The sequence below is a fragment of the Calypte anna genome, chromosome 2 (genome assembly GCF_003957555.1).
Source record: "Calypte anna isolate BGI_N300 chromosome 2, bCalAnn1_v1.p, whole genome shotgun sequence".
Taxonomy (NCBI): Eukaryota; Metazoa; Chordata; class Aves; order Apodiformes; family Trochilidae; genus Calypte; species Calypte anna.
In genome coordinates this window covers 5601390-5628011 of record NC_044245.1, presented here as the reverse complement: position 1 = coordinate 5628011, position 26622 = coordinate 5601390, and the positions used below count along the sequence as shown (strand labels likewise).

Genomic DNA, 26622 nt, shown 5'->3' with positions numbered 1-26622 from the left:
TCCAGTCCAAGTGAAGGAAGACATTCTACATTCACTGTTAATCCTAATGTTCATACTGAATTTACCAAAAAATCCAAAAAAGGACACTACAACCAGCAGAGAAATAAAGACTTGTTGCTGCTTTGAAATACAATACAATGAAGCTGTACCCATCTTAGATTTTATTCTTCTGTAAACCTGCAATCCCACCATGCAAGAAACACAGAACACAGCATACCAAATGACCATGCAGAAGCCACCCACTGTACCTCAGACCAACTCTAACACTTGAGGACTTTTTCCCCTGGAGCAAGCATAAAGATCCCCAGGACTGGAAATGGAATTATAATAGCAAATCCGTTAAGGTGACAGGCATGGGTGAAACACCTGTACTACTTCTATAGCAGTCTGCTGCTTTGTTCCCAACAACCTTACAATCTGGTTAATTCACTTGCAGGAACTGCTCTGTCAGATCAAAGCCAGTTCAATATCCTGTTCAAGTCTTCAAAAGAAGGTGTAAAACCCTATAACAAGCAGTTACACAATTATCTGCCCAGAGGGAAGACTTCTGACTAAGCCTGGGCAGTTAACAGTTGTCTATGCTTTAAACCAGGGGAGTTCATAATCCTTGTTTTAAATCCTATCTAATTTAACCTTCTCAACTAGAGGTTGGTTTCTTTAATCTCACGCAATGTTTGATCTCCCTCCATATTATTGGCAGCAAGTTCCCCAGGTTAATTCCTTGAAATTCAGAAGGACATTTTTAAATGCAGATAAAACTTTTTTCCTCTGCTTCTGTAACTGCCCTCTGAGCACAGCAGTGCTAGGCCAGTCCCTTCACTTCAAGCCCCTTATGTCCAGACCCAGATCTATCAGTCTCTGGACTAGTAGGAGTTTGGACTCTTTTCCTAGGATAAGCAATGCCCCATGCTTCTTCCTCAACTCCTCTCTCCTGCTGGATCACCCTAAGAACTGAACCAGTTCTACCCAGCTGGGAAAGCCCAATGTGAAATACCCCACAGCTTCATGTTCCTCTCTGGATCATTCAACATTCCTACTAACAGTGACCAACCCACATCATCTGCTACTGTCAAAGCATGGAAGAAAACAAAACAAAAACACAACAATCCACATCTGGTTGAAAGAAAGTTAACTCAGCTTTAACTGCATGAAAACAAAGCAGTTTTCTAGACAGCAGGAAAAGAGCATGGAAAAGAGCAGGCTCCAAGGAGACCTCATCACTCTCTACAACTCCCTGAAAGGAGGTTGGAGCCAGGGGGGGGGTTGGGCTCTTTTCCCAGGCAACTCTCAGCAAGACAAGAGGGCACGGTCTCAAGTTGTGCCAGGGGAGGTTTAGGTTGGAGATTAGAAAGAATTTCTTTACCGAAAGGGTGGTCAGGCATCGGAATGGGCTGCCCAGGGAAGTAGTGGATTCTCCATCCCTGGAGATATTTAAAAAGAGACTGGATGTGACACTCAGTGCCATGGGCTGGGAACTGCAGTGGTAGTGGATCAAGGGTTGGACTGATGATCTCTGAGGTCCCTTCCAACCCAGTTGATTCTATGATTCTATGATATAAGGCCATTTAAATCAATAATTCTTTAAACAAGTTAACACTTATCCAAGAACAAAGCCTGAGGCATGGTTATTTTGGGGCAGATATACCGGTGCTCAAGGACCTCAGAAGCAATGCAACCAGCATCCCAGAGCAATGGAGAAGCAAGAGCAAAACATGACAGTGAGCACTGTTAAGCAGTGAAATACCCCACATGAGCAGACTGTTCTCAGACACACACCAAAATGCTGCATGTTTAACTGCTGTGGGCTGCAAGACAATAAGAAGTTGAACTCAAATAACAGTAATTCCAAAGCTAATTGTAGACAATGCTGCATTTGACCACCTCTCCTTACATTCCACTTCCACTCACACTGATGACAAATTAGATTCTGCATTTTTTTTTCTGAACCTCACAGATCTCCTCAGAAAAAAAATCTGGAAGCATTCAAAAATGTCCTATGAATCAGGACTATAAGAAATCCCTGACCAACATCCCCTAATTCAGTAGCTGGACTAGAAAGAGCCACATCTCTGAACTACATCACTCCTGCCAGTCTACTTTCTTTACAGCAATTATCACTTCTGCTGAAGAACAGAATGCCCTTGGCTTGGCTTGCTCAAGTTGCAACAAATTGGTCCTTACTTCCATTTCCATCCCCTGTAGCAGCAATAAATTAATCCCTTGCATTAATTTTGAATGTTGTGCAGCACTTGCAGAGTGTGCAGATTATTCCTGAGCACTCGCATAGCTCAGGTGTGTCAAAATGTAAGGATCAAGAGCAATCAGGAATCATACTACTTAATCACTCTAAGGATGGCATCTCCACAGGCTCAGAGATGCTCCCAGATTCTCTGACCCTGCCACTACAGAATCTTAAAGGAAGCTCATGGTCACTCATCCATCCCCTCAGTTAGTGACAGAGCCACTTACTGTGCATTTCCTAACCCTGCTCCAAACTCATCTTGCTCTTCTCCTCTATCCCAAGAAACAGAAGCACCAGCCCCAAAGCAGCATGGACAAAGTCATAAAAGAAATACTGTAGAAGCAGGAGAACAGTTTGGTGCTCTCCCTCCCCTCTCTCCAGCAACATGACTCGAGTTTGCCCTCACTGCTAGGCAGATAAAAAAAGCTTGCTTTAAAAAAGTTCATGGGTCTGAAGCACTGCAGAAAGAAAAATAAAAGACCTTAAACACAATTTTCCCTTTCCTATTCCACTGCCCAGGCAGAGCTGTAACACAAGAGAATTATCCTATTCCCAGGCAGAATATCAAAGTTCACCATAAGCTGACTTCTGTGCTCAGCACAACATAAGGAGAATGGATCTAATAAAAGCCCAATTTTGTGTTTTTAATTGTACTGAGGGAGAGGAGAAAGCATGGAGGGGGCCTAACATACCCCAGTATGAACCTACAGTTCTCTTTGCACCTGATTCTTAAAACATCTTATCTGCATGGACTTATTTACATTTTTTGGAAAAACAAAAGAAACCAATCCTGCAATAACAAGTAGTTGCTCAAAAAAGGTAACTAAACTGATAAAAAGTAAAAACTGGTAAAATTGGTAAAACTGATTAAAAAGGTAATTAAAAAAAAGGTAACTAAACTAAACAAGGAAACTGCCATGAAGGGAGACCACAAGACTGAAAAGCTTGAGAATATTTACTTTGGAGAAGAAGCAAATATGGAGAGAGGATAAAAATTTGGGAAGGTAAGAACACAGAAACTTCCATCCTTTCAGCCCTCACACATCATCACTGATGTGACATCAACTGAAATGCAAAATACACCAACGACAAACCATTTTTCAAACATCTACCTTGGCAACCACTGCCCCAGGAAGCTGCTACAGCTCAGAGCCATCCTCTTCCCTCCTCCACCTCTCCATGATTTTCAAGTAAAGAATATCTGGAGTTGTGTTTTTAAAGAGCTTTTAAAAACAATGGGAAAGATCAGCTTAAATCAGGTTATTAAAGCTCAACTGACACAGGTTCTGACAAGAACTTGTTTGAAAAGAGATTATCCCAGTATTGCCCAGAGCTTCATTCTTACTCTTTCCTCAGAATGATCAGGCTCTAATCACTTAACTGTGCTCCTTAAATCATCTACAAGTTTTCTAGAGGGGTTGCACACTTTGGCAGCACAACTGAAGGCACAGCACAGAGGCTTATTTCAAAGATCAGACAAAGCATCTGCTTTCTGAGGTACATAGGAAAGTAGAATCACTCACCAACCACATCAAAAGGAAGGTCTTATCCTCCTAAAGTAGCTGTATGACATTGTAAGATTAAAATTTGGTACTCTGCAGCCTGAAACATGACTTCTGAGGAGGGGCTGACTGATTTTGCTTGGAGAACAGTCTGACAGCAGGTTCTCTGTTTTTTCACAGCCTCCTGGCCTAATGCCTCACTATTAAAACAGTTATTTTTATAGGTTAGAGACAACAATGTCTGTGGTGTAGTCTATAAAATGCTACAAGGTGAGTCACAAAAAATCTGTTGACTGAGGGCAGGTGTGAGAAAACCTCAAATTCCCATTTTAATCCCAGATATTGTTGAACAGCATTTGACACATGATGAGAAGACAGAAATATCTGCATCGGCATAAGTCTACAGAAGGACCTGCACCAGATCTGGTCACAAAACTGGAAGCTTAGGAGAGCTGACAACAGCAATTCACTGTAGTCCTATCTATAAGAAAAAACATTGAGGAACAGGTCAGCCAGAGGTTTAAAATAAGCAACTAGAAGTACTTATTTAAAACACCAAGTCTCTGTAGCACATCTGCCTGAACCTAAACCTTTCAGCTGGAACTGGCCATTACTCAAACACTAACAATCTCAACTAGTACATCATGACAATACAGAGAGAAGCACAAGAGAGGTAAGTACTATGGGCAAGCCACATGAAAGACTTAAGAGCACAAAGGGTTGATACCAGGACAAAAAGACTGTGAAAAGGGAAGAGGTCTCTAAATCCTACACCAGCACAAGCCATAAGAGGATTTGAACAAAGCCCTGTCTTAGGTGTCCTCCACACAACCCTTCACAGGCACACTGAAATGTGACAGAGTAGATGGAGCCTTTCCTCCCTACAAGAGCAGATTTGCAGATACCTATAATGACAAACTCATCATTAATTGCTAGATGTAAGTGGGAACCATGGTACAAGGGACTTGCTGAAGATAATATACGTGTAGAGCTAGCCTGAATTCTATTTAACTTTCTAATTTCAACCACCAAAACAAGTGCCTGAGTTTATACTATAGAGCTGTGAAGATGCAAGTGAAAAGACCAGGTAAAACAAAACAAAAAATAAATATTAAGATTTAAAAAACTAGAGAGTTGCTTTACCCAAGAGAGCTTTCTCACCTGTAGTTGAGACCCCTCAATGTTCACAGGAATACCTATTTCTGACTGGTTTAACTCCCGAGACATTCTATATGTGAGGTGGATGTGACAGCTGCTGCACTACAGAAGCACCAGCACAGACACACGGAAAGGAGAGAATCAAGAAGCCCATCAACATATGAGCCAGGTGAGAATAAGGAAGTTGTTCCTCTATCTGCCAGGAGATGTTTTACATTGAGAAAATCTTGAGAAAAGGGGCACACAGAGGAAAATTACAGAGATACAGCTTCGAAGTACTTTAACTCCTGTCCTGAACTCTGAATTAGTTGGGGTTTCCATGACAGCCTGCAAGATCTCAGATCCATCAGTACCAGAAACAGATTAGGACCAAGAGCTAGTTTATTCAATTTTCTCCTTGCAGGTGAAGGAGGAAAAAAATATTTTTAAAAAACTGCAGGAAAGAGGAAAAAACCAACACTATTCCCTTAAATTTTATAGATTGTAGAAGTGCATAGCTCTAGATGCCCCTAAAACTATAGAGCTCTTGTGGGTACAACTGAGCTTCACACTTACACATTAACTCTGTTCAAAACAAAGGGATTATACAAGTGCTTAGCTCTAAACAAATAGTTCTCCACCAGCTGATCTTTTTAACATTATAAGTACTGTGCCCCCCAGCCAGGACAACTGACCTACTACTAGTGAAATCAGTCAAGTCCCCTCACCCTGGCATTACTTCCAGAAAGGTTGAGGGACTTAAACAGAGATCATGCTCCCTGAAATACAATTCCCCAGACAATTCTGATTACATACCAAGAGTTCATCCATGCTTGTCTGACACTTCTCAAGATTGATCCTTTTAATTGCCACCTTCTCCTTCTTCGGAGCACAGAAAGCTGCCTGCACCACTGCAGTCGCCCCACTCCCTGTAAAGGAAAAAGATTAAGAGTCAGCAACATCTCAGGGGAGTTCTGCACAACAGAAGGGATGTCAGAGAACAAAATGATAGTGACAGATATCAAAAAGGGCATAGCCAGGTGAAAACCCACTGAAGAGAACCCCACAGGCACTCCCTACTCTGTGTCTGTGCAGTTTGGGCCAGCTCAGCCACAAAATCCAAGTGCTGGGCTGAGCCAACACAAACAAGTGGATCTTGGAGTGATCACTACAGCTCTGCAGACACAAAACCTCCAGACTCCAACTTACTTACAACAGAGGAATGATTCTTCTCATCTGCTTTTAAGAGAGACTTTTAACCTGATGTGTTCACCCACAGAGTCAAAACAAGCCACGCTCTTTGCTACCAGCACTGAGATTTTTTCAGATATTTTTATGTACTAATTGCTGTTCTCATCTCCAAGACACAAAGTAGGATTAATTCAAGTGTGTTCAGCTTCAGTTCTCACACAGTCTGGGTTGAAAAAACACAGAACATTTAAATTCTGAGAGGAGAAAAAGGCACTGTCTTCCATGCTAGACATGGGGATAACAGTTTTGTATTTCACCTGCTCAGCAATATCATACCTGTTGATATCAAAAGGAGCTTGCAACAGCAAGCCTTAAAATCATTTTATTTGATGTTAAACCTGTATTTGATGGCCTCCAGAAATAGTTGCAGCAGTCACATTTCAAACACTTTCCTGCTTTACTTTGTACCCTGACCTTGGTTCCTCACATTTACACACATCACTGGAAAGGAATAAATTCAAATAAAAAAGGGGTAGGATAGGTGGAAAATAGCTCAAGAGCTCCCTATTGCCACTATTTAAAAAAAAAAAAAACTACTAAAAATAAAATCTCATCTATTTTCTTCACTACTTCATCACAAAACTCTTGAGAACATTTGGGCTGATGAGGGAGACAAGAACTGCTATTTTGCATTTTGGAATAAAACACCTCTTTTAACAAATTCTCCTGTTCTTAACACTGTAAAACCTACTTGCAGATGCCACAATACGTCAGGCACAATATTTTTGCAAGCTATTTTTTTCTAGCATGTTCAGATAACCTTTCCATCTCATCTTCAAACAAAGGCTACTGAAGCCACCATCAAGAGTCTTCCTGCAGCAAGTCACACAAAATCACCAAACTCTGACAAAGTATCAGGTGTGGAAAGGGCTTGCCATCCAGGGAAAAACTGCATCAAAGTCACACTGAAATAAATCATAAACCCCTGAACTGTGGGACTCTGTTCCTCTGATCTTCAACCAGTACCTTCTACATGAGCTCCATTTCACTTTAGATGGCATTCCAAGTGTATCCTGGACAACAGCTTCAGCTTGCCAGTTGATTCCCTACACTCAGGAGTTTACATTTTAATGGGAGAAGGCAGCAATGTGCTAAATATTGCTAAAGCTGTGCCATTTCTTGAAGCAAATGGGTTTTTATGAAGTTCAAGACTGAGGCCATTTATTACTTGCACACAGATTCTTTGTCACAGAGCACTCATAGCAGAAACAAAAACAGTGCTACCAGAAACTCAGGTGGAAGAAAAGGATAGCAACAAGATAAAGTAGATTTACAAGGGACTTTGAAAACAAGGTTTGAGTGCCATAAGCAGGGTCTTAAGCAAAGGATGGGGAAGATGGAAGAGTCTAGGACGACATTAGAAAAAATGTTTAGAAAAGGCAAAGGGAAGAGATTTTGACAGCTGAGTTTGGATGGATTGCCAGGAGCAGGGCTGAAATACACATTATTAATCACTGGACAGACATCCCAAAAGCAAACCTCCACGTGCACTCCCTATGGCTGCTTTGCCATGTAGGTAAAAGAAGGAAGACTCCAGTACAAAAGCAGCTGTCCCAGTACAGACATATTCCCACTGACTGGGAATCCTGGGTTGCACTGACCTGCCCCTCTCTGCCACCCAGTACCAAATGTTTCTGCTGCTCCTCTGGAGGGAGAAAAGTGAAAACACACCAAGTGACTCCATAGGAGCAGCAGAAGTAGCGACAAAAGGCACAAACAAGCAAGCCTGCATTTCCTAGCACTGTTGGTAGCCTTTAGAAGTCAAAACAAAAAACAAACATTTGTGCCTGTATCATCCCTTCATAGAGTTAGATCCCAGAAATGCTGCTTCTGACACATTCAAAACACCAGCATTATAATTTTTCTTTAGATGTCTCGGGGCACAGAAATAAATGGAGGCTGAAAACACAAACCAGATGCTGTAAGATATACAACTGTGCACCTCAGAGGACTGTCTTGTCACACAACCCTTTTCATTCTTCTGTCAGCTCTACACTACATCTTTTCATCTCCCAAGCTACCTGCAAAGTTCTCAAGAAGAGTAACTGTGCTCAAAGACTCTTTCTGGATATCTCAGTTGTGCAGTGGCTTTAGCATACACCTGCTTCCCTCCCCAACATGATGTCCCAGGAATTCTCTGCCAGTTAAACCCAGCTGGTGTGAGCATGACTGGCAGAGATGCTTCTTACAGTCCAGACACGACAGCACTGATGTCAACCAAATCTTTCACAAGACCACAATGAAGTCCAGGGTTTTAGAGAAGTGACTATACAAAGAATGGCTTTGTGTTTTATTTTTTTAAGTTGTTACAACAAGAAACAATAGCTGCAGACTAATTAATTGAAAGCAGGGCCAGGCATGCTACAGCTCCTTCCTAGTCCCCGAGCCTGCCTGACCAATGTTCACTAGGACTTCAGGGCTAAAACTGCTTTCCACTGAGTGTTTGGACAGTGTCCCAGCCTACAAGGTCCTGATCTGTTACGAGTGTATGGCATTATTTGAACAGTAATGAAATCCCAAACTTAATCCTTCTGGGCACATGGCAGGGAATCATCCAAACTCGAGACTCCTCCCATTTAATTCCCTGCTGCTCCTACTTCCCTGGCAGCTCTCTTCAGTTCGATCACCACCTGCTCTCCCCACTCCCCCCCTCTCTCCTGCTAATAATTCATCATTTCTTTCAGCTCCTTCATAGCACTTAATTATAGAGAAACAATGAAATCTCAAAAGCGTATCAAGCAAGGATTAAGCCAAGCTGCAGCAGGATGTGCCACAAGCAAGCTGCTCCTTGGGAGCTCCGTGCTTCTGAGGCTGAACAAAGAGGGGTTTCCATGCTTCTTCAAAGAGCAGAGAAAACATAGCAACACGGCCACTTGGTGCTTTGCAGCTGTACCATTTCTTTATGAAATTCCACAGTGGCAAGAGATGGAAAGGAGAGAAGCAACAGCAAGGATGCTGAACACATTAAGTGAAAGCAAGCACAGACAGAGATGAGGACCCCAACAAAGAGAAATGAGAAAGGCTGGCAAGGAAGTTTTTTGAACTTTAGAAGCAGGTAACAAATATTCAGGGGAAGGTAGGGAGCAAAGTGTTAAGCCCCTGGCTGCCATGAACCACCTTCAAGGAGGAAGAAAAGCCAGGGTGGGACCGCTGAGACAAACCAAGTCCCCCAGCAGACACAGATCTGCTCAGACCATCACCAGTTGCAGACCCTTGGGCTGCTCAGCTGCAGCACAGTGGGCAGCACTGGGTTAATGTTCCTCTGCTCAGTTCAGGCTTCCTCCCCTCAAGACACTCTGATCAAGGTCAGTGCCCAGGCTCTTCCCTCCACCTCCCTCTCCCAAGATCAGCTTTCGGAGAAAATTTGCTCCCTCGTTAATCTCTTCCAGCATAACAGCTTAACAAAACAATGAAAACTGGGCACGGCCAAATGCTTGCTGCTTCATTCCTGAAAAGCAAGAGAATCGTTTTGTTGAAGGCTGAGAAGGAGGAAAGAAATCCCAAGTGGGTATTAGGATCTGTTTAATACCCCCTGCTTTTGCCTCTGTAGGCTCTCAGATCCAGTTCCAACCCTCAGGATAGCAGCTGCAAAATTCCTAGGGAAGAGGATCATGGCCTCCTTTAGGAAACACTGCCTAAGGAGGAAAACATATCCTTTCTCACCCTTGCTTCTTTCATGTTCCTATGACTAAATGGCTCTGTAGGAAATACAACCAATCCCTGAAAACAAAATTCAATCCAAATAGGCCCTGAGCAGTCAGAGAAGCCTGATTTCCCAGGGTATCTCCTCTAGTCCTCTGCATCCAGATTCCCTGTACCTTCAGCATCCAGAGCTCTAGCCAGAACTTCAAGTTGAGACAAACTTCTCACTAAAGTCCACCAGCAGCCTTCAAGGGAAGCTGGACACCAGCACTTCTGTAGTTATTTGCTGTCATATACCTTATATGAAACTTTTTTTTTTGAAAAAAAAAAAAAAGGAAAACAAACCCTGAGATCTCTGTTAAAGTCTATGAAAACCAACAATTTTTAAGGCTACTTAGAAAGGCATAGGAAGACAGGGGGCTGACCAGAGGACATGGCATGCTCAAATACACTGTTTCCAAAGATAACTGGATCTTCACAGCCACATAAGGACACTTCAGCTCTCCCAGTAAGGCTGGGATGAACTGCACTGATGCCTCCTCCCAGGCAAATGCAATTGAAGCCAGAGGTTCTTTTGGCAGAGATTTCTGCTTAAGCAATGGGAACAGACATGCCAAATGGTCACAAGCAAATCCTGGCTCTACAGCAGTATTTGCCCACCATGAGCAATGGTAAGGAGCCACATAGGAAGAGTGTTCACAGAACTGCTGCCCAAAACTTAAATCCATGCCACTTCTGGTACCCTGGGAGCTGGGAAAACTTCAAGGAAATTCAGTTGCTCACACAGATGTTGTAGTCAACAGAGGACACCTTCCATAACAGTCTTGGAGAATCAGTCCTGATCTTAATGTGGTATCAAATCCCCTCCACAGAGATGTTCTCTTCCAGGGTCACACCTATGTTACAAGCAATTTAGCTTGGAAGGAACCTCTGGAGATCTTTAGTCCACCCTCCTGCTAAAAACAGGGCCAAACCCCAAGTTAGATCAGGTTCCTTAGCATCAAATTCAGTCTAATTTTTAATACCTTCAACACCAGGTATTTCTGCAACCTTTTTGGTTGTTCCTGCATTTGACCACCCACACGGTAAAGCTTTTTTCCACTCACTATCTCATCAGATTTCCCAACACTGCTCCCAACAACGACCTTTCATCATGTACCTCTGGGGAGTCAGTCCAGCATCTCCTCTTCTATAACTTCCCAGTAGCTGAGGAGAGCAACATGTTCCTTAAGGCTCCCCCAGACTGTCCTGCTAAAGACAAGCTCCTAAGTCTCCTCCAGCATGAGACCATGTTTAGCTGAACACCTCTGCACAATCCTGCCCACTCCTTTCACCATTCCCCAGCAAACACACACAGGCTCTCTATTTTTAAGTGAGATCTGGAATCCATCCTCCACTATCTGCAGCAGTGCCAGAAAGCAGCTCGTGACGCAGGCTCCGTTTGTAATTGTGCCCCTGGGTTTTCCTCTTATGAACAATGCACAGAAAACACTTCCCTGCAAGGCTGCTCTGGACCAGGCAACAGTTTTCAGGTTCCAGGTAACCAGTTTTAGATTAAAAAAATATATTAAAAATCAAAACCAAGTCCTGTGGGTTCTTACATGACCTCGCAACAGGTTTATCTTACACCTTGTTGGTTACACCAAGCAGAGAATCATCCCTAGTGATTAGCTGCAGGAGCAGCAAGAGAAGTAGTCTGCTTCACTTCAAATCTTTTTATGGGACTGAACATCTGTAACAACAAGGAGATCCAGCAATGCAATCACATGTACACACACTCCACCAAAAAGTCTCTCAGTCAAAGATGTGACAAAGATGTGGTCCTCACTCCAGATCACCCAGACAGGACACCCAAACCCCAAGAGGCTTAGGGACACAGGCTCAGAATTCACATCTGCCACTGCAGGCACAGGGACAGCAACCTCCATCTCCAGATGCTTCACCTCCTTAAACTGAAGCCAAAGAGCCGTGGGAATCTCACCTCTACAGTGACTCTTTACAAGGACAAGACAGTAATAAAATGAGAAGCTGCAAGACTGTCAGTAGAATTTCTTAAGTATTCTTACAGAGCACAGGTCATATACAGATCTAATTAAACAAGAAATTAAACACTAAGTTGCAGTCTGACTGATCTTGCATTGTTAGGCCTGTTGGTTATGAAGCCAAAGTTTAACCTCTATTGCCTTTACCTAATTTGAAGTTTCTGGTGAGAGAGATTCTTCTGGAAAAAAGCTACCAAAAAAGTCTATTCTTAAATTTGTAGCCAACGCAAGGCAGGATGGGATTACTCCTTTCCCCAAGCAGGACTTGGTAAGAAGAGTCCACTGGTTGTCAAAAGTCTTCCTGGCACAAGCCCCACCATTCAGGAAAAGTAATGCAGTGTTAATGGTTCTTAAATACAGTCACAGTTCTTCACCCCATCTCCCTACTACATGTCAAATTCCTACTACAAAATACAAGATACAATCCATATCAACAGTTACAAATAACATTAACAGAACCAAAGGGCATCTGAAATGGGATTCACACACATTCCTAGTACTACCACAGAGGGGACCAAAAAAAAAGCAATAAAACCAAACTGCTACACAGTGAGGAGAAAGCTTTCAAAGGCAAATGTCATTTATTCAACCCAATGTTGTAGGAAGACTGTTGCAAATGTTAATGATGGCAGAAGTTACATTCTTGAATCAGTGGGAAGATCACTTGGGTGCTTCTAGTAGTAAGGGAGAATTCTGTCAGTTTTCCTGTGCCTGGTTCGAAAAGGCAGAGCAATTCAAGGCCAACAACAACAAAAAAAAAAAGCTGCAAAACCCTAAGACTGAGAAGAGCTCCCCTCCCACAGCAACACAAAGAGTGCAGAGGTGCATCTGCCCCCAGGGAGCTCTCAGAATTGCATCAAAGCCCTGCTCACTCCTAGACCTTTCCACCACTCATTCCTGATGGAGATTTACTACAAATAGTATTTACCACAGAGAAACCAGGGCTTTACATGGCAATGTCCTATTTAAAACCCTGGTAGAGGCAGTAAGGCAGGCTTAACTTGGGGCACCCTCTCTCAACTCCAGTCATGCAATATTTGATTTACAGTGGAGGTAGAAAGACACTGAACAGAGAAGAGGGAAAGAAATACCAGCTAATACAGTGCAGGGAAGAAATAAATCATCTATTATAACACAGAAGGATAAGCAAAACCAGCAAGCAAAAGCAGATTTAACTGAACAGTTTGAGGAAGCCAATTTAAAGTCTATATTGGGGGTGGAAGAAAACCAGCAATCCCCACTAACTGCCTGCAGGCAGGCATAACAGCTGAACTCTCAAATATACCAGAGAGTAACAGCCCTCTTATTTCTGAGGAAAAAGCTTTCAAAAGGATAGCTCAACCCTGCTTTAAATAAATCCATCTGAAACTTCTCATTTCCACGTGCTCAGTGACAAAAATGTGTCCCCACCCTTCAGCACAGCATAACTCACACCACTGAGTGAAACACACTCAGACCTCTTTCTGGCTCACCTTGAGCTGGAAACACTCAGCTGGGTTCAAGCCAAAGATGACTGGAGGTACATTAAGACACAGGGCATGTGCTGGACACCACCCTATTAAGATAAGGTAATAATTGGGAGGTAATATGTCCAGGCACAGAATTAAGACTAAATACAAATTACTTCTATTTCACACCAGCACATCTGATGACTACAGTCTAGACTTTTTAATAAAAGAATTGGAAGAAGGAATGGGACAAAACCAATTATTACTCCTGAAATCCTATGTTTGTGTCATTGAAATCACAGGTGTATAACTTCATAACAACCCTGGTCACTTATTCCAGCATAGCCAGAGCTCAAGTAGTTTGCAATTCTCAGCAAGATGCGGGATGATTTATTTCAAATGGTGCTCACCTTAGGGATTTATGTTGCTATGACTCAATTTCATGTTTTTCCCATAACCTCAGAATCTTTGCTTAATCATTTCATGTTTGTACCTGCAGTGTTCAACAGAAAACTAATATTCCAGCATTAACACAGCATGCTCAAAGAATTTTTAAAAAAAATCAGGAGAAGCAGAATTCTCAAACTCAGCTGTCAAATTAGAAATACAGCCAAAATAGTTGAACTGCACATAAGCTTGCTGACAGTGAATTATTCACCATCCTGATGAGAGCTCTCATTGTTGACAACACCACTGAAACTCAATTGCTGTGTTCAGAGCTCAGAGGTTTCTGCCCATGTAAGACATTGTCTTTCAGGATTCCTAATGCTCTGTGAAGAGCAGAGAGTGATGATAAACCAGTAAAGATGACACAGTGCTGCCAGCACTTGTTTAAACATGCTTCCCCTCCAGTGGTCCATCAATACAGAAATACTTCAACATTGCAGACTTGCTGGCCAGGTCTAATTCAGCTAATGAACTCAAAATGAGGAAGACAAACCCAAATCCAGTCACTTGTAAGAAATGAGCCATCAGGACCATCAGCAACTGAGACACAATAGCCGGGGCTGGGTGCATCTCCCCATGGCCCCATCCAACTCCACTTTATAAATAAATGACTCTCTGATTTCTAAGCTGGGGAGATCCAGCTACTGTAAACTGCACGATTCAATGCCAAAGTTTCTGAAGAAAGGAAGGGGAGTCTTGTGGAAATTTTCACCCCACCCCACGCTGCATTGTTCTCTTTAAACTCTTTCGATATCTCTTAGGCCCTGAACACAGAAAAAGGTCATCTGTTTTCCCACCTTCAGCAAACATTTCAGTTGGGAATCCTTACAGCCTAAGCACAGAACTAACAGAGGTGGAGGGAGAACAGTCAGCCTGTCAGTGTAACACAGGCCAGGACTGGAACCAAGTGTGAGGAATAGGGTCTGCCAGCAAGATATCTTGACAAAATTGTCACTGGGTCACTTTGCTGCTTGATTTCACCACTGCACAGCTTCACCTACAGTCACCAGTTCATAGTGCATGCTGCTGAGCCAGGATTTCAGCTGCCTCCCTGCTGAACACAGCAAAGAGCTGCAGCCCCCCAGGTGTTCACTCTGCTCCAGAACAAGAAATGCAAGGAAAAAAAAAAGAAAAGAGGAAAAAAAAATGGTTATAGATTATATCAGCAGAAAGAATAACAGGGGCAAGTATCAGCTGATCTGATATTCTCCTCACTGACTGTAAGCAAGCAAAGCATAGCAGAGGGTGCTGCTACTGACTGTATGCCTGATCTCCTGCAGCCCTTGGGGAACTCCAAATTAATTCAAATTAGCATACACCCCCATCATGCCCTTAACCAGGTATGATATAACCTGAAGCTCTCCTTAAAAAGTAGAGAAACACTACTGACACCCTGACAGTCTGACCAGAAGCTCCCCAGAAAACCCAAATGTCCTCTGGCTGCCCAAGGTGCCCAGGTGATTTGGAGAAAGCCTCTTGTGACAGTTTTCCCCGTGGCAGTAACTTCAGAAAGCTCCAAGGGCCAGTTACACAAGTCCTGCACGACCTGCCACATTTACTTAAGATGCTATTAGCATGCCTAAATTAGATTTTCAGTTTGAAACCAATTATATTTATTTGATTTTGTGCCAGCATCTCTGGCTAATTTAAAGAGCACTGCAGTTATGCAGCGCTAACTCTACACGATGGAAAGCAGACTCAAAACATCTGATTTCCAAACACAGCAATATTACTGGAGAAGGTTTATCCTTCCCTTTTAATCACTGTCAGTTGTCTTTATGGTATATGCAGCAATGTAAATATCATGCTGGCTGTCATCAGGTATTACCAAGGCTCAAAACACAGCCCTGGTACAGTAGCCAAACCAGTGCTCTCCTTTCTTCCCTCCAAACCTTTTTATCTCTGAACTCTGTTTCAACTGTAATTGTCAACTGTAGAGGATATTTTATTTGGCCAGGATTCCACTAAACAGAACACTCTGTCTGCATACAGTGCAGATGTTTGATAGTACAGTGGTTATTTTAGGTAAATAAGCTTTTAAGTATCAGATATGTCCTCTCTTGAAGGCTATTATCTTTTCTTTTCAGGAAATAGCTTGAACAAATCTTTTCTGCATCTATGAGTGTATTCAGCACACACAAGATTAGCCCAGTGGTTAAAATTACATTCTTCAAACCAAGAGTAATGAGAACCATCTTGAGCCTCAGGATCTGGACAAATAACTATGCTCAGGCTGCTAAGTCCATCCATCATCTGTTCAAAAAAAGATCTGCACCAGTGAGTTGTTCAACAAGAAAAGAGTTCATGCTCAGGACACTTTCTTCCAGTGGAGTACAGTCTTCTGTAGGCTAATACCCAAGTATTTCTTAGCTGTTAATACCAATTATTTATTAGAAAGTATTTGGCATCTCGAATTACAATTTTTATTTTAGTGAAAGGATGAGCCTCAGCTTTCAACAGGTCTGGTACACTGCCTCACAAGGTGAGGGACAGAAGGAAGTTCACAACTAAATGGTCTAGGAGGTAAAGTTCTTACAGGTGAGGACATATAACACCAAGTTTCCAAAGGACTCAGGTTCAGCTAGCAGATCCTAAGGACTCACAAAATGGAGACAACTTGTCCCCAAGGCATTTAAGGTTTGGAGACAGAATGAACACCAAGCTGCAGGTCACCCATGTCTTCACTGGGACATGTTCTTTGCAGATACAGCCTGAACATAAAGCAAGCAGCATCAGGAAAGCACCAAAAAACACAAGCTATAAGAGAGAAGGCATTGTTACTTCCCACTGTCACAGGGAATCCATTAAGCAGCTGTTTCATCCAGCACTGACAGGGTCACAGGAAGGTTCGAGCATTTAATAGAACATGTGCCTGTAATCCCCCCATGAGCCATTTCAAATACAAGCCCTCATTAATTTGGTATAGAGATTATACAATTTGGCATCAGCTATAGCAGGGAACTGGACTCCCTGACCCCAGCAGTCCTTTCTGGGTCTGCATCTCTGCAAAAAAAATAAGTGACAGCAGCTTGTGACCTGAAAATTGACATAATGAAATTCACCCCTGGGGACTTTGCAGGAAAGGTGTTTACCCCATGACAAGAAGCATCTTCTTTATTAATTTTTAAGCCACCACAATAACCTAATATTGTGTTATCCACCTGAAGATGGAGATGGCCTGAACTGCCTGACTGCTGTTTTGCTGCCCCATTTACCTCAACAGGTATCAGCTCTGAGCACAGCCAATTGATTTTCTTAAAAATATTCTTGAGAGGCTCTCATCCCACAGCTATTAAGTTGCTCTCTCACTTCTCAAATGCTACCATTTTCTACTACTCTCTGCACTCTTTCCAAAGGTTCGTTTTCAGAGAGCTGGAACAAATCCTGGAACCCAAGAAAACAGACCTAAAATCCCCGGAAGACCAAAAATGAGCAACAGCTTAACTAGACCTCACTGAAAAAGAAAATGCATAACCTGTCCAATGGTAACTACAGAGCTTCAACCCAATGTTTAAAAAAACCCCTTCAGTTTTACAAAACATAGCTGCATTGTCAGAAAATTCAATAATCCCACACACTGACCTCAAGCATGGCAATAAAATTCTCTGTTAACAATTTTAGGGGTTTTTTGGAACAATTTCCTACTTGACAACACTCTCCCCTCTAAAAAAAAACAACAAAAAAACCCCACACAAACGCAACAAAAACTGTAAAAGTTGTCAATTAACTCTGCTCTAAGACAAACTGCAACTTAACCTCTTCCACACAATAAGGTTGCAGGGGACACCACAGGGCAAGCCACATCCTCAGATCTTACCAAAAGACTCAGGAGGGTACTCAAGGTCAAAATTTTACTCTGCATTTTTAACTTAACAGTTCTGTAGATGGATGAAAAAGAAACAGCATCCTCCCACAGAGCTTTATTAATAGCAAGGTGCTAGCAGTAAAGAGTAAAGCTTTTGCTTAAATTGCCATTCATTACTATAAAGCCCTAAAATTTTGGCAAAAGCCAAGAATTCACTACAGTAAGAGATGATCATCAACATATTTCAGCTCACACTATTCTTTAACAGCTGCTCTACCTTCTCTCTCCAGGATGAATTTACATAGGCTCATTTCCTGCCTGAAGGAAATATCCATTTGGGAGAATGGCATAAAGTCAGTTTAGCATGAAAGAGTGAATAGAAGCAAAACAAGAATATTTTCTCTCCCCTACCTGCAGCTCAGTAGCTCTCAAGACAAAATGGATGGGGCAGAAAATTTAAAACTGGCCAGAAACCAGAACCTCATTCAGAAGAGCTTTTTAGTATTGCCTCAAAAATGCATTTTAATTCAACTGAGTTAAGTGTTTGGAAGTGTTGTTTCACAAGCATGCTGTACAAGCTGTATGAATATTTAAGGGGTGGGAGGTGGAGGGAAGACTCAGTTAATTTGGTGATTTGGGAAGGAGATGAATCAGTGCTCTGATTTTACTCTGCACTTCATTCATGGATCAGACTTGTGAAGCCTTCAAGACTGGCAGACAGTTGTCCCCTGAAGACTTTCCATTGTACAAATGAAACAGGTGTAAAAAATCCTTGTATGAGACTTATTTTTCAGTCTGGTGAACCAACTATTGCAACTGTTTTTTTTTTCTGGGGTGAAATTTCTCTTAATTGCAAGAAAATCTGTGTTAAGAAAAAGTTCTGTGTGCTGTCCAGCATTCACATCAGGAAACACCAGTCTTCAAGAACCTTGGGGAGTAGTGAAAGGAAGGCCTTGGAAAAAAACAAAACAAAACACTGCTGTTGTGTTGTATTGCTAATATAAAACATTGGTATGGTAGCTATTGAGTAGGAGTGAAAAAAAAAATGGTTTTTTCCTTTCTCCACCTGGATCACCACAAATCCCCACCTTATTGTACTACAGGACACAAGCACATAACCTGGTCAAAAACAAGGACTGTGGAGGCTGTGATGTCTCACATGAAAACCCCACACATGAGCAGTGTTTCAGGGTGAACTCAGACAACCTAAGGGCTCAAACTGACAGAATCCCACACTGCATTTGTATTCATGCACAAGACGAACACGAGAAATACTGAAATGGCATCATGGACCTACTCTGGTACCTGTAACCCTGTTGTCATTTAGCTGCATTTACACTATTTGCTGCAGTGATCTTGTCTTACTCACACACCTTTAATTTTGCTCTTAGAACTTAGCTCACTTCCTCAGCATTATTTTGCACATCAGAGGTACCACATCTCTCCTACACCAGCAGCAATGACCTTCTGATAAAGAGCCTGGACTGCCTGTCAGTCAGGGACCTACCCCTTCCTCTGAGACTTTCCCACATGGCTGCTAGGAAGACAAACTGAGCTTGATATTTATTTTTTTTTTTACAAATGTCAAGACTGAACAGCCCTAGGTGAAGTCACAGGAAACTGCAGCAACTTGGAAAGCCACATTCTTTGCGTCTGCATCTCCGTTGGATTTCAAAGGGAGCACAGGGTAATAGGCTAAACTCATCTGGGAATTCTCAGGATCCTGATATTTCAAAGATTCTGCAATGCCAAATTCCACTGCTCTAACAGCTATTCTTCTGCACCCACAAAGCTCTCAAGTCTGTCTCTTCCTATTAAGAAAGTTAAATAACACTGAGCTTACAAGCACATCATTAGCATGTCCACAGCTAATTTACTGCATCAGAGATTTATGATGGCTATCATGCATTTTGGGGGAAATCTCACTAGCAAATTTGACCAAAATGAAGTTTTTCACAACTCTTACACAATCAGCAGTACAAACTGTTGTTACTGCCCAGCATTTTAAACAGCTCCAACTTTTCACAAGTGCATCTCTAGACATTGACTGGGCGGCAAGCTGGTAACACTCAGAAAAAAAGTAGGTGCTGCCAAGTTTAAATAGACAAATGTTCTGAGGAAGAGTTGATGCTCTCCAAGATTTCATTAGCTGCAGAAGGAAGAAGCCTCCCAGGCATGCATTTGTCAGCCAGCACGTACACCCCTCCTCAGGTGTGCTCAGGGACACAGCACATCCAAATCTCCCTGCACCAGCCGAGATATTTGCATTAAATTGAAACTATTTAAAGGGAGTTCTTGAGAAATGGAAGTGTTAAATATTAATCAGTCCAGGAACCTAGCAGTACTGGAAGCAACTACCACACAGAAACCAACCACAGGAAAGTGAACTACTTCCACATGAAACACTCCATGTGGTTTGGGTTTGGTGGTGCTTTTTTTTTTTTTAATACTTCAGAATAGCCAAAAGCAGTGGGAACTATCTGTGTCCTCCCCACAAATCAGCTTTGATGACAACAATGGATTTTTCCCAGCCAGCCTCTAACACTACTGCTGGATTTTGTATGTCCTTAGTCTGCTTCCTTGTGCATTTTATCCTCCTCCCCATCATGAAAGCAATCAACAGAAGCACCAAACAAAGACACAACTGAACACCTTTATTTTTCACTTCCCAAGAGGTGAAGCTAAACTCAGTTCAGCCCTATTCTAGCACAGCAATGGTATCAAAGGTCTAAAAGAAATGAGGTGTGCCAAATATTCAGAGGAAAAGCAGCCTGGATGCAGGAGTTTCCTAGCTATTCAATCTCACTCAGGAATAGACAAGAAAATGTATTTGTCTGTGTCAAAGCAGCTGAGAAACTGTGGTAATGAGCATCGCCCACATCAGTGCCCAAGCAGAACAAGTATTACAAATGACTGCTAATGTTTTGGGGAAAAAAAGAAAATCTACATCTGCCCAAAGATAATTCTATATAAGTTTTAACATACTATAAAACAACAAAAAGGCTTTTTTACCAGCTTTAGTAGGAAAAAGTTCACAAAGAAGCACACATACCAAGTCTTCAAATGAATTAACCAGCCTGAATACTGGGAATTCACTGTAGGAATCAGTTTTGTTTAGCTAGGCTGGGGGGGAGGAGTGGGAATCTGTGAGGAAATGCTAAAACAAAACATATGGCAGCAAGACTGAAGTCTAAACACTCAATTCAGTTCTCAAGCAGTTATATTTTACAGAGTGTAACATTTTTCTTGAATGGATTTTAAATAGGCATATGAAACTGACTGCAACAAGCATGTAGGTTAAAAAAAAAAAACCACCAAGCTTAAAAAAAGTAACCTAAAAAGTTAACATTGGACAAGAACCTCCCATTCCACCATGGCTTTTACACCCTAAGACTTTGATCACGCCTGGCAAGTACTTACAGGCTGCTCTTTTCAGTGCTTTTCCAGTAGGTGAGACTACTATCCAAGTACAAGATGGGTGACACAAACATTTAAGTAAAATTTAGAGAAGCAGAAACCCTAATTCTAAGACATTCCTCTATACCTGCAAAAGAAAATTACTCCCACACAGGCATACATGAGCTCACACATACAGCTTGGGGAGGACATGGCTAGAAATCTAAATATTCAACTCCAAAGGTTAAATGTGTTCCCAGGCAAAGCCCAACTCATAAGCTCCAAGAACCACACTCATTACAAAACCTAATCGTTGAGTAAATGGTTACTTCAATTTTCAATCCAAGCTTGATTTCTGAGGGGAGAAGAAACTCCCACCACATCTGTTTGTGCAGCCTGGCCTGCCCTGTCCTCATCACTCTGAAGGAATCTGTCAGGGGAAAAAGGGCACAGGAACAGAGCACAGGAGCACTCCCACCACTAATTTATCTTCCGTTTCTGGCACAGAGCATTCACAGCAGAGAGGATGCTCCTAAATCAAACAGTCACAGCCAGCACAGCTCTCCTCTGCCCAAAAAAGTAGCAAAATGAGAATGACCCAGTTCCAATCAACTTCACTACTGCTACCAGCATTTCCAACAGGAATTGTGAGAACCCATGTGTGTGAGCATCTGATCAGCAGAAGCAGCATGAGGTCAATTATATTTTTTTTTCAGGCTTCAAAAAGACACCTGCTATGATTTATATGCAATCCACACCCAGACCACCACTTTCACAGCCACTAGCACAGGCTACATTTTGCTTTTAAGATGAGAATTTAGGTGCCTCCAGAGGTGGTATTCACCAGCAGACTATTTCTGCTCTGGGGATACATTCCACAGAAATGCTTAATAAATTGCTTTTCCCACCCCAACTCCATTTTATCCTTTAATGAAAGTCAAGTTCTTATCCTGAGCAAGGTTCCTTGATTCAGTGGAACAGAAGATTTTTTAACCTAAGAAGGCTACTCAGCAGTTACTAACACTAACCAAGAATAATAAATGCAGGCATTAATCCATACCTTTATAACAGTGTGAGTCATTCCCAGTGCTGAGTAATTTTTTTTTTTTAGTATTAGCCAGAATCAGGAGGGCAGTTTAACAAGAGAAGTTCTCTTTGCAGATAGAAAACTTGCTCTTTCAGTCCCTGCACCAAAGTGGTATGGAGCCACCCACATCAAACAAAAACCACACATGGGGGGTTTTCAGGCAAAACCACCACAAATTAAGGAACTGGACTATGCATGGATTTCCCTTATTCTGATGTGGAAAAATAGCTGAGCTGGTAATCTACTGACTGTCAGACTCTAAATCTAAAGAGCAATGTTTCTCACTGGTGCCTTTAAAAGCACCAGTGCAAGGTTCATCTCTTTCCACACTAGGATGCCTGTTTGTTCCCTGCTAGAAGACTTTTACAGCTCTACAGAAGTAGTTAAAAAAGCCACACCACCCTTGAGGTTTACAGGAGACATGAAGCTGGAGGCAAGTCAGTCCAGCTCAGTTAACAGTGACATTTTGTGCCACAGATCATACACGTGCTAAGAACCTCAGGTCACATCTCCATCCAGGACACTGGCAGACATGCCAATGAGTAAGGGAGGGAGTGGGTGGGGAAGAGGAAAGTTAAAAAGAGAAATAATGTTTGCAATACACACATTTGAGCACACACATTCAATACACACAAACTCCATCACACACCATAACACTAACACAATCTTTCAGTGCACAAGCAAGATCCAGAAACTTGGTTTACAGAGGGACAGGGAAAAGACAGAAGAAATAACGTACTTCTTCCCTGCTTTCTCTCACATGTTCTGTCAGCTAACATGAGCAGACAACACATCTGCTTTGAGGCTGTAGGATGTGCATCTTCAGCAGCAAGTTCTTCTAGCAGCAGAAGTACATTTATATTCCCTTTCGTTTCCATCCCACCCTGCTCCCCAGTTACATTCTCAGATGGTCTGCTCACTTCCTCTCATTGGATAGTCAAGCTCAAAAAACATGGTTTGTGACATCAGGGTACCCCTTTGTAGGCTCCCAAGGAAAAGAAAAAAAGCATTTCCTACACACATGGATTTAATTTCTCTTCCCTGGGGAATGGGTGGCATGTTCTCCCCCTTCCTCTTCACACCTTTATCTCCTGCTCCTCAAAGAGGCTGAACATTTTCCTCCCCGGGGTGCATTTTCCAAAGAAGGTTTAAAGGGCTGAACTGTAAGATTCCACTTTCCTTTTTTCTTAAGCAGAGTTTGTCTTCTTCCTAAAGCACTGCTGCTCCTATTGAGCAAAAGGAGAGGACAAAGCCTGATTCGACAAAGCAACAGGGATTTTCAGAAGGATTTCCCCCCCTCCACAGCTTTAGTTCCTTCCTACTTTTAAACAATGCCAAGAATTTAATCTCTTAAAACAGCATTTTCACCAACTCTCCCACCCTCCTTAACAGAAAACCGGTCTCCTCGTGAGGCAGAGACAGAAGGCTGGGCATGATAGTGCTACGTCATTTATAAACTTCAAATAAAAGCACTCCACAAAGATTCCTCTAAAAACTACCCACCTTCCTACAAGCTTTTAGCCAGGAGCCTGCCCTGCCACCTCCTGCTTTATTTCATACCTCCGGAGAGTGAGACAAGGAGCACTGACCTTAGAGTCACCTGTAGCACCACCTCGGATGTGTCACACACTCGCCCTAGAGCAATATATCCCTCAAACGCATACCCTAACAAAATGGTTGAGACAGCCAATAAATCAGTACAGCGGGAGGCCTCTGCTAACTGTGCAGTTTAAAGTCAAGAGAGAGTCAGGGAGAAAAAGAAAAATCATTTAATGGAGAGACAGAGAGAGAGAAAGAGAGAGAGCAGGGGCCAGGGCCTCGAGCTGTGAGGACAATGAATGAAAATTCACCGCAGCAGCAGCCAAAAACCCCAGGATAAAAGGCTCGTTCGGAGGCACCGCAAAACCCTCTGTCCCCAGCACAGACCAAAGCAACGCGGGGCTCTGAAACCGCACCCCCAACACCTCCCCCTCCTGCCGCCCCACAAGGAACGAGGGTGCCCGGGATGGATAAATCCCACCTAAACTCTGGAGTTTGCTCTTTGCCGATCACCTCCCGCCCAGCACATCCCAGAGGTCACAGAGCCCCCTCATAGCCCGGACCCCCTCCCCATGAGGAGATGCACACAGCGAGGAGGAGACTGGAGGTGAAGCCCTGCCAGGAGGGTGCCCCCCGGTCTCTGCTGGGGGTAAGGGAGACCCTCGCCCCCCCCCCCTGTAGGTCCCGGACAGCCCAGAGGAGGGGGAGCAGCCCCCCGGGAGACACCGCAGAAGGGGAGTCCGAGGTCCGACCCCCTGAACACGGAGAGCCCACCCCGGGGGGAGAAAGGCGTACTGAGCCCCCAAGTACCCCCCTTGGAGTGAGGGCAGGGGGTAGACACCCACCAGACACTCATTTCCCTCGCTAAAAGGGGCGGAATCCCCCTCAGCAAAGCGGTCTCCTTCCCACAGCCCTCGGGATGGGGAAGAGCAGACGCTCCTCACACCCTCCACAGTCACACAGGGGGTAGGGGACACACACTCGCTCCCCATGAAGGGGATGTGGGGCAAGACCCCTCCTCACCTGAGAGGGGGACAGACCCCTCCACACTTCCCTCAGCGGACATACGCAGACCCCCTACACCCCCATTCCCCCCTACAGCCAAGGTGCACCCCGTGTCCCCTCCGCAGCGCGCAGAGACGCCGGGCAAGGCCCCCGCGTCCCCGTCCCGTCCCGCCCCGCCGCCGCTTACCGATGACCTCCTGCAGCTCGTAGTCATCCTTGTTGATAGACCAGGGCAGCGCGCTGGGGTCCTCGGCCATGGCCGCGCCGCGCCCGCCCTCCGCGCCGCGAGTGGGAGTGCCACGCAGGAGCGAGGGAGCAGAGACCCGACCCAGCCCTGCCCTCCCCTGCCCGGCTACCCCCGAGCCCTCACCGGCAGCGGCACCCGCAACCCCGCCGCTGCCTCCGCCGCTACCGCCGGCCAAACTTCGCCTGCTCCCTCCACCTGCCCATGCCCAGAGCGCTCCAACGTCACCCGCGCACGCCGCGCACGCACGCCCCGCCCTGCCCGCCACGGCGGGGGAGAGCCGCCCGCCGCCATCTTGAGCGTGGCGGCCCCGCGTCGCTGCCGTTCGCCCAGCGCTCCGCCGCGCTTCATTAGGCTTTCACCGCCGCCGCCGCGGGATGATCCGGTAAGGCGTGCTGCCTAAAGCGAGCGGAGGAAGGAGGAAGGAGGAGGCTTTAAGGGAGAGAAAGGGAAGGGCGGGGATGCCGCACACAAGATGGCGGCCGGCCACATCTTCCCCGCCCTCAGGGACGGGGCGGGAGAAGCGGTAGTTTAAGAGCAACTCTGTGCTGTGATTGGCTGCCAACGGCCGCGTCCGCAGCTCCCATTGGCTGGCAAGCTGTCAATCACAGCTCCTCCTTCTCCAGAGCTTGCGGGGCCTCTGAGCGTGTCCGGGAGCGAAGGCCGTGGAGCGGCGGGAAGGGGCGGACGGGGCCTGGCGTGGGGCCTGGGCGTGCCGTGAGGGGAATTCAGAGACAGGATGGTGCGAGCAGGCCTTGTGCCAGCAGCCCCCCAAAACCTGGGAGCAGCTGACTGGTGAAGCACCCAGGGCCTGGCGTGGGGCCTGGGCCTTCTGTGAGGGGAATTCAGAGGCGGGAGGGTTCCGTGGTGTGCTGGAGACCTTGGAACCCACGGAAGGATGGAAAGCGATGGAGTGGCCTTGTTCGGATTTGTTTTAAATCCCCAGCCAAAGCAAGCCAAGCCAGTGTCTCCTCTTTCTCTTTCCCCACCAGCTGCAGGCCTGTGGTGAGCAGGTGTGGAGCTGGGTGCTCCAGGGATCCACATTCCGCATTTTAAAATAGTTCTGGGGGTTACAATGGGTATGAAGGTCTGGATTTCTCTTCATCGTCTCTCAGGATGAGCAGTTCTCCAATTTCCCAGCTGCTGGATGCTTCTGCTCACTCCACACTGCAATTTTAACATTCATGGATATGGCCAACACCCTTATCCTATGGATCATGACCCTCAAGTCCAAAACTGGATGTTTGGTGATCTGGGTGCATTCAGAAGTACATCTGCTGCTCAGTGGAGAAAAAAAAACACAACATGAATTATGATTATGGGGCTAACAGCTACCATGAGCCTACATATAGGTTCTGCTGTTCATATATAATAGGTGTTTGCAGCTTGGGGAGGTTTTGAATTGTTTTTCTACTGATGTAAAATAGATACAACAGTGCATCTCTTACTGCTGGGCGTGATAATAGCCATCAAAATTGTCTGGGAATTTCTCTACCAGGTTTCATTCTTTGCTGGCCACTGCTCTTCTTGTAGCTTGATGTCAGGAACATCAAGGAACATCCGTGCACATATTTATCATTTTATTAGGACAAATTCCTGAGATGCCTCTTGATAAACCAGGCTTCATAGGAGGCCAGTTTACCCTGCCAAATGCATGGTCTTACTCCAGTATTTTACTTTGTGCTACCTGTGTGGGACAACAACTCCTTCCTTCTTTTTTTTTTTTTTATTTTTTTTTTTGCCTACAGAAGCAAGAGGCTTGCAGTCCCATCTTGCTGCAGAGTCTCTGTCATGAGCCACAGCTTCCAACTCAAAAGCTGTTTGTTTTTCCTACT

The 26622-nt window shown here is 44.1% G+C and overlaps 1 protein-coding gene across 1 annotated transcript in view; it reads right to left on the bottom strand.

Annotated features, from left to right (window-relative positions):
- The window catches only part of OXSR1 (oxidative stress responsive kinase 1), an 84798-nt gene extending 59781 nt beyond the window's left edge, over window positions 1-25017 (bottom strand). Inside the window, exons 1-2 of the mRNA XM_030446080.1 lie at window positions 24731-25017; window positions 5698-5810 (exon numbers count right to left, since the gene is read on the bottom strand). Of these exons, the coding sequence (XP_030301940.1) occupies window positions 5698-5810; window positions 24731-24800 (183 nt within the window). The 5' untranslated portion in view covers window positions 24801-25017. The remainder of the gene's footprint in view (window positions 1-5697; window positions 5811-24730) is intronic.
- Between the last annotated feature and the right edge of the window lie 1605 nt (window positions 25018-26622).